This window comes from Entelurus aequoreus, linkage group LG24, assembly GCF_033978785.1.
Source record: "Entelurus aequoreus isolate RoL-2023_Sb linkage group LG24, RoL_Eaeq_v1.1, whole genome shotgun sequence".
Lineage (NCBI taxonomy): Eukaryota > Metazoa > Chordata > Actinopteri > Syngnathiformes > Syngnathidae > Entelurus > Entelurus aequoreus.
This window is the reverse complement of record NC_084754.1, coordinates 32,755,004-32,768,605: the sequence shown is the minus strand read 5'-3', so window position 1 is coordinate 32,768,605 and position 13,602 is coordinate 32,755,004. Positions and strand designations below refer to the sequence as shown.

Here is a 13,602-nt window from a genome sequence, read left to right as displayed (position 1 = left end):
TGTTACTACCCACCTCTGCCTGTCACATAGAAGATCTTGGATCAACATTTTGACCAGACTGCTCTGGTAAAACGGAGGTCCTTTAACGAGCATAAAGATATTGCTTGTTTTAATTAATGACTTTGGACTGGAGAACACCTAAGCCGAAAATGTGCTGGCCTGCTCGCACTCAGTGATGTCATGTTCAGAGTTAGTGGTGTCTAATAGACTTGTATGGTGCAGCTGCTGCATCCACTTTGTGTGCCAACAATATTCTGCAAACGTGCCCTCTTTTGGTTGAGTCACATGCATCACCCAGTGTGGTCCCTCCTTTCGCCATCCCTTCTCTTCCAGTGTTGCTCATCAGTTGCCGGGCGACCAGAATTAAATATAGACGCACACACTCCAGACTTTCCATCCTCTCCATCCAAAAGCCTTTATGTCTTCTCCGCCAGCACTCGCATCCGCCATTTCTCTCCCCTTTGCCACCCCTCCTCCGTCTTCTCCCCCTCTTTCAAAATCCCCACGGAGGGGACTTTTGGGAGTTCAAGATGAGGAAATGGAAAACTTTCTTCAAGCAGCAGGAGCTGCTGTTGTCAAAGGCACGTTCCACAATGAGTCACTTGATGAGCGAGGGAAGGAGTCTGCTGGGAGGCTGCGGTGCCCCCCTTGTAGCATACAGGGTGCCACAAGTACCCTCTTGTTCATTCATCCCCTCACTCGGCTGCCTTTTTGAGCTACCCCTTTTTTGTTGTATACCAAGCTTGATTGGAAATATACATAAAGAAGAAGGCCTTGTAGCAGCTTTGTGATTAGTCGAGTTAAACAAGAAGCAAAGCTTCTTAGGTGGCTTAAGACAGCTTGATGGACTTGATTGAGTGTGACTGCAGACGAGCTGCTAAAAGCAACAGTAATGGCGGTTGTTTTTTTTCAAACTTAAGACACATGTTGGAGCGTTGCCTCATTGCTCCGAGTGCTGACGCAACACATGGAATCAACTAAAGTGAGCTTAGTTGAGGCTGCGGGCAGTGTCGTCACAGTTACAGCACATGTAAGTGTTGACATTGAAATGTTATGAAATGAGCCATTTTTAGCCCAATTTAATCAAATGTATTCATTTTCCCCTTTTAGCTTTTTTCAGTTGAGAGGTCACCACAGCAAGTCAATCACATGAATGGTTTTGGCCTACTTTCTGACGTAACACTGAGCGGGAATGGAACCGATGTCCTCTGCCATTAAAAGACAGAAGTAGGGCTGGGCGATATGGCCTTTTATTAATATCTCCATATTTTTAGGCCATGTCACGATACACAATATATATCTCGATATTTTGCCTTAGCCTTGAATGAACACTTGATGCATATAATCACACCAGTAGGAGGATTCTATGTGTCTACATTAAAACATTCTTCTTCATACTGCATTAATATATGCTACTTTTAAACTTTCATGCAGAAAGGGAAATCACAACTAAGTCAATTTACCAAAACTGTATTTATTAAGCAGTGGCACAAACATTCATGTCATTTCAAAACAGAAAGTGCAAGATTGTCAGACATTTTAAAACAAGCTATTAGTGCACTTTTGTGCATGATGTCACTAAGATGACATATCAAAACAACACTAAATTAAAGTGCACTTTTTGTACAGAACGGCCACTACAATAGTTTAAAACAAATAAAGTGCACTTTTGTGCATGATGTCACACAAGATATTTCAAAAGATGTCTAATAAAAATGAGCTGCATAATAGGAAATCAAATAGTGTATGTCCTTCACTATGTGGTAGGTTCCTTAGGTTTGGTTGATATCAGCACTTCAGTCATCAACAATAATATAATCTGAGAAATGGACATTGAAACAGTGCAGGTCTGACTTGGTAGGATATGTACAGCGAGCAGTGAACATAGTGAGCTCAGAAAGCATAAGAACAAGTATATACATTTGATTACCATATTTTTCTGAGTATAAGTCGCTCCGGAGCAGGCCTGGCCCTAACCAATCTGGCGCCCTAGGCAAGATTTTAGGTGGCGCCCCCCCACATCGGCAGTGAAGTGTATATACTCACAAGAAACCGAATAGCTTTGTCTTTGACCTTTTTTTTTTACTTAAAGAAAGCAAATTAACATTATATGAGAATGTTATGTTATGATTATCTTTAACCGCATCATAGCAGTGCTCCAATTAAAAAACAGCATTCCCTCTCATGTGATATTGCTTAATTAACATTAATGATGTGCACTTTAACAACTAGGCTTACAACTATACCTAATATATAAAGGGGTGGAAAAGTGACTATTACCTGCAGGGCAAACATTAGCTAACCAGAAGGCAATAACAATGTAAACAAAAAACACCTGCTTAAAAGATCTAATACAAATGTCCCTGAGTAATGTAAGGTGGGAGTACTGTAATTGCCTAACGTTACATTATTATTTTCCATAACAATTTAGCCCGCTCCACAATATTAACCCGACGTTAAAACAGAACTAGCTATTTATTGATTAGCAATTGCCGAATCATGTAACATTAGCTTAATGCTAAAAAGCCAGGTTACTATCACATTCTGTAACAGACAAATAATTTCATGTAGGCTAACGTTACCTACCTGCTACCTCTGTCTTTTTCTCGTTTCTCCTCCTCTTCTTTTCTATTTTTTCTTCCCTGGGCACCTGACAGTTTTGGCCGTTTTGACATCTTGTGTTGATTTTTTGATGTGGTGACGTCCAAAAAAAGCCATGATACGGGAAGGGAGGGGGGCGGGGGGGCGTAATGTTGTAACAAATAATATTTCTATTAAATAGGCTTTACTTTGCATTTTAATTAAAGTGGGATTATTTTTTGTATTTAGAAATAATAGTAACTACTATTTTTTTTTATTTTATTTTTTTTCCCAACATTTGTGGCACTGGCGTGGCGCCCTTAGCATTTGCCTATACGGCCTATGCCACGGGCCGGCCCTGCTCCGGAGTATAAGTCGCACCGGCCGAAAATGCATAATAAAGAAGGAAAAAAACATATATAAGTCGCACTGGAGTATAAGTCGCATTTTTTGGGGAAATGTATTTGATAAAACCCAACACCAAAAATAGACATTTGAAAGGCAATTTAAAATAAATAAAGAATAGTGAACAACAAGCTGAATAAGTGTACGTTATGTGAGGCATAAATAACCAACTGAGAACGTGCCTGGTATGTTAACGTAACATATTATGGTAAGAGTCATTCAAATAACTATAACATATAGAACATGCTATACGTTTACCAAACAATCTGTCACTCCTAATCGCTAAATCCCATGAAATCTTATACGTCTAGTCTCTTACGTGAATGAGCTAAATAATATTATTTGATATTTTACGCTAATGTGTTAATAATTTCACACATAAGTCGCTCCTGAGTATAAGTTGCACCCTCCTGCGATTTATAGTCCGAAAAATACGGTACTAAAAAAAAATGTAAAAGCAACACTTTTTTGTTTTTGCTCCCATTTTTCTTGAGTTTAACTCAAAGATCTAAAACTTGTACTATATACACAAAAGACATTTTCCTCTCAAATATTGATCACAAATATGTTTAAATCTGTGTTAGTGAGCATTTCTTTTTTGCCAAGATAATCCATCCCACCTCACAGGTGTGGCATATCAAGATGCTGATTAAACACCATGATTATTGCACAGGTGAGCCTTAAGCTGCCCACAATAAAAGGCCACTCTGAAATGTATTGTTTTGCTTTATTGGTGTCTGGGGCGGTCAGAAAAGCAGTCAGTATCTGGTGTGACCACCATTTGCCTCACGCAGTGCAACACATGTTCTTTGCCTGGAGTTGATCAGGTTGTTGATTGTGGACTGTGGAATGTTGCTCCACTCCTCTTTAATGGCTGTGTGAATTTGCTGGATATTGGCAGGAACTGGAACACGCTGTTGTATAAGCCGATCCACAGCATCTCAAACATGCTCAATGGGTGACATGTCCAGTGAGTATGCTGGCCATGCAAGAACCGGGATGTTTTCAGCTTCCAGGAATGGTGTACAGATCCTTGAAACATGGGGCCGTGCATTGTCATGCTGCAACATGATGTGATGATCTCGGGTGAATAGCACAACAATGAGCCTCAGGATCTCATCACAGTATGTATGTGCATTCAAAATACCATCAATAAAATGCACTTGCATTCATTGTCCATAACATATGCCTGCCCATACCATAACCACACCGCCACCATGGGCCACTTGATTCACAACAATGACGTCAGCAAACCGCTCACCCACACGACGCCAAACACGGTGTTTGCCATACGCCCCGAACAGTGAAAACCGGGGATTCATCCGTGAGGAGAACACCTCTCCAACGTGCCAGACGCCATCGAATGTGAGCATTTGCCCACTCAAGTCGGTCACGACGACGAACTGCTGTCAGGTCGAGACCCCGATGAGGATGACAAGCATGCAGATGAGCTTCCCTGAGACGGTTTCTCACAGCTTGTGCAGAAATCCTTTGGTTATGCAAACCAGTTGTTGCGCAGCTGTCCGGGTGATTAGTCTCAGACGTTCATGGAGGGGCACCTGCTGGATGTGGAGGTCCTGGGCTGGTGTGGTTACACGTGGTCTGCGGTTGTGAGGCCGGTTGGATATACTGCCAAATTCCCTGAAACGCCTTTGGAGACGGCTTGTAGTGGAGAAATTATTTTTAAATTCACGGGCAACAGCTCTGGTGGGCATTCCTGCAGTCAGCATGCCAACTGCACGCTCCCGCAAATCTTGCGACATATGTGGCATTGTGCTGTGTGATAAAACTGCGCATTTCAGCCTGGCTTTTTATTGTGAGCAGCCTAAGGCACACCTGTGCAACAATCATGCTGTTTAATCGGTATCTTGATATGCTACACCCGTGAGGTGGGATGGATTATCTTGGCAAAGAAGAAATGCTCACTACACAGATTTAGACAGATTTGTATCGGTGTCTTAAAAACATGTTTTTAAATGTGCAAATTGCTTAAAGTTGCCTCAGTGTTTTACGGCTAGATAACCAGTGTTGAGTACTCAGATTATTTTTGTTGTAAGTAGTAACGTAGTATGTTGTTTATTCCTATAAAGTAATTAGTTTGCTATAACTATGTCAAAGCAGTTTCGTTCATTTTGTTAATTAACGTTAGGGCTATAGCCTCACACTTGTGCGCGGGATAGATGGAGTTTCTACTCGCTCACTGCAGTAAAGGCGCTGTCTGTTAAGTTCAAAACTACTTTTCAGCCTCCCAGCCGCTATACTACGGTAGCTTAGGCCGCACAGGCAATGGTGAGAGGCAATTTTAAACCGAGGTATAACTAAACATTTGACACACCAAGCGAGTATGTATGTGTATATATGTATCAAGGCATCAAAACTATGAATGAACACATGTGGGGTTATGTACTTAACAAAAAAGTTGAACTAACTGAAAACGTGTTTTAAACTCTAGTCCCTTCAAAATAGCCACCCTTTGCTCTGATTACTGTTTTGTACACTCTTGGCATTCTCTCGATGAGCTTCAAGAGGTAGTCACTTGAAAGGTTTTTCACTTCACACGTGTCATAGTTTATGATGCCTTCAGTGACAATCAAGAAAATAAAGAAAATGCATTGAAATGAGAAGGTGTGTCCAAAAACACACACACACACACACACACACACACACACACACACACACACACACACACACACACACACACACACACACACACACACACACACACACACACACACACACACAGTGGGAATGGGAAGTACTGTTTCATTGCAGCCATTTGCTAAAATAAAATAGAAAAATTGTGTTTCTCATTTATGTACGGTACACTCAGCACCCCTTCTTGACAAAAAAACAGAAATGTTGAAATTTTTGCAATTTTATTAAAAAAGAAAAACTGAAATATCATTTGGTCATAAGTATTAAAGTACCAGTATAGTGGAAAAACAAGTTGCCTCTATTTTGAAGCTATTACCCCGCCTACTGCCCGAATGCAGCTGAGATAGGCTCCAGCACCCCTCGCGACCCTGAAAGGGACAAGCGGTAGAAAATAGTTCTCATATATATCTGATGTATAACACCGAAAGACTTACTAAGTTTGAAAGTAAATAGATATGATCAAAATGGTATCAATCTCATGGAGATTGCCGAACCATTTTAAAGGATAATGAGCTAGCCTGACACGTCATTGTGTGACATTGATGTAGGAACCACTAGGGGTGTAACGGTACACAAAAATTTCGTTTCGGTACGTACCTCGGTTTAGAGGTCACGGTTCGGTTCATTTTCGGTACAGTAAGAAAACAACAAAATATAAATGTTTTGGTTATTTATTTACCAAATTTGTAAACAATGGCATAACATACATATACACACAGGGTCCATTGCCAGGGTTAATGTGGTCAACATATATAAAATAAAAACTAAATAAGATAAGGCTGAGAATGGTTTCTTAGCAAAACCTTTCTACATATAAAGTGCTTTTTTTGATTGATTGATTGAGACTCTTATTAGTAGATTGCACAGTACAGTACATATTCCGTACAATTGACCACTAAATGGTAACACCCCAATAAGTTTTTCAACTTGTTTAAGTCCACGTTAATCAACATTAAACTGCCTCAAGTTGTTGCTCAGATTAAATAAAATGACAAAACTTTTCTTCTACATATAAAAAGTGCAACATTAAACAGTTTCAAGTCAACTCAGCCTCACATTAACCTTTATTTCCCCCCCCGAGCCTGGCTAACTTTGCAGTAAGTTGATATATGGGCTTATTGTTCTTCCACCATAGAAGTGGGTCAAAATCTAGTTTTTAATGCAATATGGACTTAAATATGCTGCTATAAAAACATTTGTTATTGCTTTAGCCCTGCCTGACTCGCCGAGGAGAGGCTGCTTGAATGCGGTGATGACGCTTCAAATGGGTTAGCATTTTTGATGTGTTGTCAGAAGCAGCTGCTGAACAATGTCGGCAAACCTCCGTCCTCCATTGTTGTATCATGCAGCCAAAGTGTTCCAAAACGGGAGATCTTAACGAGGCAGGAGGGTCTTCCAGCTCTGGCTTTTACATGTTGTCCTAGCCCGGTCGCTGCTAGCATGCCGTGTGTTGTGCCCCGGTGTGCATTGTTTACACAACGTGCGGTACGCTACTTAATATGTCCGTGTGGAAACTCGTTCGGTACACCACCGAACCGAAACCCTTGTACCGAAACGGTTCAATACAAATACACATATCGTTACACCCCTAGGAACCACACATCCCTTCATCACCAACAACGATGCAAATCATGCAGACTTTGTGAGAGCCAACAACGATTACTTTGGGAAAAAATATGATCTAGAAACTTATATTGTTGACCCTGAATATAAGGAGGATAAACTGCAAGTTTTAGAAGCTCTGCTAAACAGATCCAGCTTTTGTGAAACACTAAACATCACGTAGCAGTATTGCTAAGTGCTAAACAAAAATACTAACTACGAACATAATAAAACTATAGCCTAATGTACAATGTATGCTCTTACTTCAATCACGACTGATATGATATCCGTATCTTCCCGTTAAGATGAAGAATTAATCGTGATGCACACGAAGGGTTAGCAAGGAAATCTCCCTGCAGACACTTTCTTTGGTTGTGTGTGATTGTCTCCATCTTCGGGTATAAATTGAATGTCACAGATGAACAACTTCTAGATTTATGGCTAACTCCTCCTAATATTCAGATGAGGGACATGATTTATAATCTAGAATAACTTTGACGAGCCGAGATGTGATTATGCGGGAGCAGCAGGACATCGCTCACAGTACAGCGATCCGCGGAAAAAATATAGCTATTCTGCGTTAGCGCTTATAATAACAACATTGCCAATATTTAGTTAATATTCAGGAGTATAGATTATATTTTGGCGAGTTTTGGATGGTTATTTAGAGGGTTTTGTGGGCGGAATAGAGAGCCCCCGTTGACGGACTATTAATGTATTCATTTCAGGGTTTCCTCTAAACTGCCAAGACACCTGTGGTGGTGGGGGCGTGGTTACAATGACATCATTGAGTAATTTGCAGAATTTGCTGTCATGACATGATTTTCTTTAAAAGGACTTTAATTACTTTTTTTTTAATTAAAAACAGCTGGCAACAAATCTAGCATCTTCATCTGGTGTTATTATCGAATGTACTTGTGTTTAGAGACTCTACTTCTGTCCCTTGATGTCCTTGACGAAAGAAGTGAGCTTCAGCGAGCATGATGTCACACTTGCTTCACGCTGTTGCCCTAGCTGAACTTTCTTTTCTTAAAAGCTGCCACTGTCCTCTTAATATTTGCACATTTTGTAGATGGATGTCCACGGGTATGTCTGCAATAAATGTAAAAATCATGTCCACATCGCAGACATGTTGACAACGCTCCAGACATCTGGTTTCAGTTGCACGGTTTTTGGTGATCAAAGTCTTTTTTCGGTGGCCAAGTTTTCAGTACATCACTTGTCAATAGTGTGCAAATAATAGGCTATATATATCAATTCATACTGTAATTACCAGCTGGCGTTAATGTTTTATGTTAGTGTGTTTTAGATTTGATGTCAGTTTTTCCCATTTTTGGAAACACATCGTCCGTGCCTGAAAGGTGATTGGCAGAAAATGAGGAAGTAGTGTTGTGTGTCCGAGGAAGTGCAAACTCATAATGTGAAAGTGTTTGCATGGGAGGTAAAACCTGTTAGAATTGTGTCACTGTTTATCATAAGATTGGTAATAAAAGTTAAAAATAGTGTCAGACTGTGTGTGATTTCTTCTAGAGCAGGGGTCACCAACGCGGTGCCCGCGGGCACCAGGTAGCCCGTAAGGACCAGATGAGTAGCCCGCTGGCCTGTTCTAAAAATAGCTCAAAAAGCAGCACTTACCAGTAAGCTGCCTCTATTTTTTAAATTTTATTTATTTACTAGCAAGCTGGTCTCGCTTTGCTCGACATTTTTAATTCTAAGAGAGACAAAACTCAAATAGAATTTGAAAATCCAAGAAAATATTTTAAAGACTTGGTCTTCACTAACTGACGGTCCAGTTCAATGTGTGACATGATTTATTTAAAAATTTGAGAGTTGACTTTTGTATTTTACATAAGTTATTATTTGTACAAACATGGTGCAAAGAAATTCATGATTTGTTAAAAAATGTTAGTGGCTAGCTAGTTAAAATGGGATATTGTGATTTCACAAGACTGTCTTAGAAGTGATCATTTGAAAATGTTCAATTTAAAAAATTTGCACTTAGAGAAAATATAAAAATAAAGTGTTGCATATTGATATTTATCTGTTTCTATATATATTTATTGTGAGAAATCATTAAGATGATCAGTGTTTCCACAAAGATAAATATCATTAATTATTAATAATAACAGAGTTAAAGGTAAATTGAGCAAATTGGCTATTTCTGGCAATTTATTTAAGTGTGTATCAAACTGGTAGCCCTTCGCATTAATCAGTACCCAAGAAGTAGCTCTTGGTTTCAAAAAGGTTGGTGACCCCTGTTCTAGAGGCTACAATATATTACTTTAATTTGTTGTCAAGTAAAAAAAAAATCCCATATTTTGAAGGTGTGGCGATAATAAAAAATTCCGTGGCGGCGCGCAACATTCAATTACATTAAGGGGAAACCCTTTGTTTATTTACGACTTGGAATGCATTTTAAAAATTCTGTCTTTATATCGGGATTGTGAATGATAGACAGCACATCTCTCTCAAATATTTGCATATTTCCAGTATGACTGATCTGATACTATGGTCAGAGTGCAGAAGTGTTACTCTAGTGACGTCGATGTACGGAAATTACCAAAGACGTTTGTAGCAGAATATTCAAAATGGTTGACTGAATTTTTAGCATTTTGTGATGTTTAGTTGATATTTTTACATACTTTACGGATTGTAAATACAATTGGATATCGTTTAAAGGCCTACTGAAACGCGATTTTGCTATTTAAACGGGGATAGCAGGTCCATTCTATGTGTCATACTTGATCATTTCGCGATATTGCCATATTTTTGCTGAAAGGATTTAGTAGAGAACATCGACGATAAAGTTTGCAACTTTCGGTCGCTGATAAAAAAGCCTTGCCTGTACCGGAAGTAGCAGACAATATGCGCGTGACGTCACCGGTTGTGGAGCTCCTCACATCTGCACATTGTTTACAATCATGGCCACCAGCAGCGAGAGCGATTCGGACCGAGAAAGCGACAATTTCCCCATTAATTTGAGCGAGGATGAAAGATTCGTGGATGAGGAAAGTGAGAGTGAAGGACTAGAGGGCAGTGGAAGCGATTCAGATAGGGAAGATGCCGTGAGAGGCGGGTGGGACCTGATATTCAGCTGGGAATGACTAAAACAGTAAATAAACACAAGACATATACAGTATATACTCTATTAGCCACAACACAACCAGGCTTATTTAATATGCCACAAATTAATCCTGCATAACAAACACCTCCCCCTCCCGTCCATATAACCCGCCAATACAAATCAAACACCCGCACAACACACTCAATCTCACAGCCCAAAGTACCAATCACCTCCCCAAAGTTCATACAGCACATATATTTCCCCGAAGTCCCCAAAGTTACGTACGTGACATGCACATAGCGGCACGCACGTACGGGCAAGCGATCAAATGTTTGGAGGCCGCAGCTGCGTACTGTGTTACACATACAAATTAAACAAAGTGCTTATGGCAACATTCTGGTTGCGTACTCACGGTACCGCGTCTGCATATCCAACTCAAAGTCCTCCTGGTAAGAGTCTCTGTTGTCCCAGTTCTCCACAGGCCAATGGTAAAGCTTGACTGTCATCTTTCGGGAATGTAAAGAATGAAACACCGGCTACGTGTTTGTGTTGCTGCATCCGGCCGAAATACACCGCTTCCCACCTACAGCTTTCTTCTTTGCTGTCTCCATTGTTCATTAAACAAATTGCAAAAGATTCACCAACACAGATGTCCAGAATACTGTGGAATTTTGCGATGAAAACAGACTACTTAATAGCTGGACACAATGCTGTCCCAAAATGTCCTCTACAATCCGTGACTTCACGCGCAGGCGTCGTCATACCGAGACGTTTTCAGCAGGATATTTCGCGCGAAATTTAAAATTGCACTTTAGTAATCTAACCCGGCCGTATTGGCATGTGTTGCAATGTTAAGATTTCATCATTGATATATAAACTATCAGATTGCGTGGTCGGTAGTAGTGGGTTTCAGTAGGCCTTTAATGGATACAATGAAACACAATTAAGCATATAAAGTAAACTCGTTTTTCAACTCTACTGGTACTTTAAGACCCTTTGCTCAGTATTGAGTAGAAACACCCTTTTGATTTAGTACAGCCATGAGTCTTCTTAAAAATAATGCAACACATTTTTCACACCTAGATTTGGGGATCCTCTGCCATTCGTTCTTGCAGATCCTCTCCACTTCTGTCAGGTTGAATGTTGAACGTTGGTGGCCAGCCATTAGTAGGGTCTCTCCAGAGATGCTCAATTGGGTTTAGGTCAGGGCTCTGGTTGGGCCAGTCAAGAATGGTCACAGAGTTGTTCCGAAGCCACTCTTTTGTTATTTTAGCTGTGTGTTTAGGGTCATTGTTTTGTTGGAATGTGAACCTTCGGCCCAGTCAAAGGTCCTAAGAACTCTGGAAAAGATTTTCTTCCAGGATACCTCTGTACTTGGCCGCATTTATCTTTCCTTCAAATGCATCCAGTCGTCTTGTCCCTGCAGCTGAAAACACCACCATGTTTTACTGTTGGGATTGTATTGGGTAAGTGATGAGCAGTGCCTGGTATTCCCCACACATACTGCTTAGAATTAATGCCAAAAAGTTCCATCTTGGTCTCATCACACCAGATAATCTTATTTCTCATAGTCTGGGACTTCTTCATGTGTTTTTTGGCAAACTCCATGCTGGCTTCATATGTCTTGCACTGAGGAGAGGCTTCTGTCGGGCCACTCTGCCATAAAGCCCCGACTGGTGGAGGGTTACAGTGATAGTTGACTTTGTGGACATTTCTCCCAATTCCCTACTTAATCTTTGGAGTTCAGCCACCATGATCTTTGGCTTCTTCTTTACCTCTATCACCAAGGTTCGTCTCCCACGATTGCTCAGTTTGGCTGGACGGCCAGGTCTAGGAAGAGTTGTGGTAGTCCCAAACTTCTTCCATTCAAGGATTACGGAGGCCACTGTGCTTTTAGGAACCTTGAGTGCTGCTGAAATAATTTTGGAACCTTGGCTAGATCTGTGCCTTGCCACAATTCCAAATATTTCACGGCCCCCTGCAGTGCCTCTGCGGATCCACTGAAGGTCACGGACCCCCTGTTGAAGACCTCTGTCATAGGCAAACAAAAAATCAAAAGGATTAATGTTGACAAATAAAATATTTATTCATCCAAAGTCCAATCACATTCAAATTAATATAGATTTTAAACTGATTTCACAAAGCTTCACGAATGTGAAATATGCACAAAAGAGTAAAACTGGATGATTTGTTTGAGAATCAGCTTTGTTGTCATAACATTTTTGGGACACCCTATACTTCTCTTTTAATTACGTTTGAATCAGGATGCAGCTATCGATTATTTTAATATTATTTTGGCTTGTTCGATTAATTGAGTAATCGGATATGTAATAGCCACAATGCGTTTTTTGGGGAAAATAGTTGAGAAACAATTTTTCTGCTTGTAATAACATTCATTTAAATAAATCATTAATAAATCTAATAATTTTAATGAATGCACATTATCACCATTGAAATTGCACTTTTAACATTTGCGCATTGATACAAAATAAAAAAAACCTCTCAGCTGTTCGCTGCCACAACAAATCACAGCCCCCCATACACCACGACTCTCTAATCATGCCGTGTTCCAGGCATTATATTCGGTCGGGAATTGATCATGTTTTATCAGTTACACTCATTAAAGGATTAATTGAAGCAACAGAATATAAATCAAAGATTTATTCCAATCAAACTAATCGGTCATTCATTGCAGCCTTAGTTTTGAACATACTCATACAAACAACTTTAAAAAAGCGTATTAAATTTACTCTTTCACTCCTGCGAAACTGTTGTCTTGCTCGAGGGCTTTCTGCAGCCCATCGAGCTGGAAATAGACACAACAAGTGGACACTTTGTTTTTTCTCAAAGCATCTGTAAGTTTTGCCCTGCAACAACAAACATCAATGAAATGGGCCTCTTGACTAAATAACACCCTTTGGATTCTTTTTAACAAACGCATTGTGTTGTTGTGGTGCCGCCCGGCAGGCCTGCATTGACGAGAATGCTGAGATGGTGCAGTTTCTGGTGGAGAGCGGAAGCAACGTCAACATAGGCGACAATGAGGGCTGGAACCCCCTGCACGCTGCGGCATCCTGTGGCTTCATCCCAATCGCAAAGTGAGTGTTAGCGTCCATCACCACAAACACACACACCAGAGTTTCTCTGTGCAGCTAGGAGACTTTCTCTCCTCGGTGGCCCCCCTTACCTGTGGTGTTCCTCAAGGGTCAATCCTAGGTCCCATACTCTTCCTACTGTATATACTACCTTTAGGTGGAATCCTGGTCAAGCACAATGTCTCATTCCATTGTTATGCC

General features: G+C 40.4%; 1 protein-coding gene across 4 annotated transcripts in view; it reads left to right on the top strand.

Annotated features, from left to right (window-relative positions):
- Nucleotides 1–13,602, top strand: part of zmp:0000001167 (protein phosphatase 1 regulatory subunit 12A) — an 84,048-nt gene that overhangs the window by 26,268 nt on the left and 44,178 nt on the right. For all 4 annotated transcript variants that reach the window (XM_062035838.1, XM_062035837.1, XM_062035836.1 and 1 more), the window contains one exon: nt 13,274–13,404. In XM_062035838.1, the coding sequence (XP_061891822.1) occupies nt 13,274–13,404 (131 nt within the window). The remainder of the gene's footprint in view (nt 1–13,273; nt 13,405–13,602) is intronic.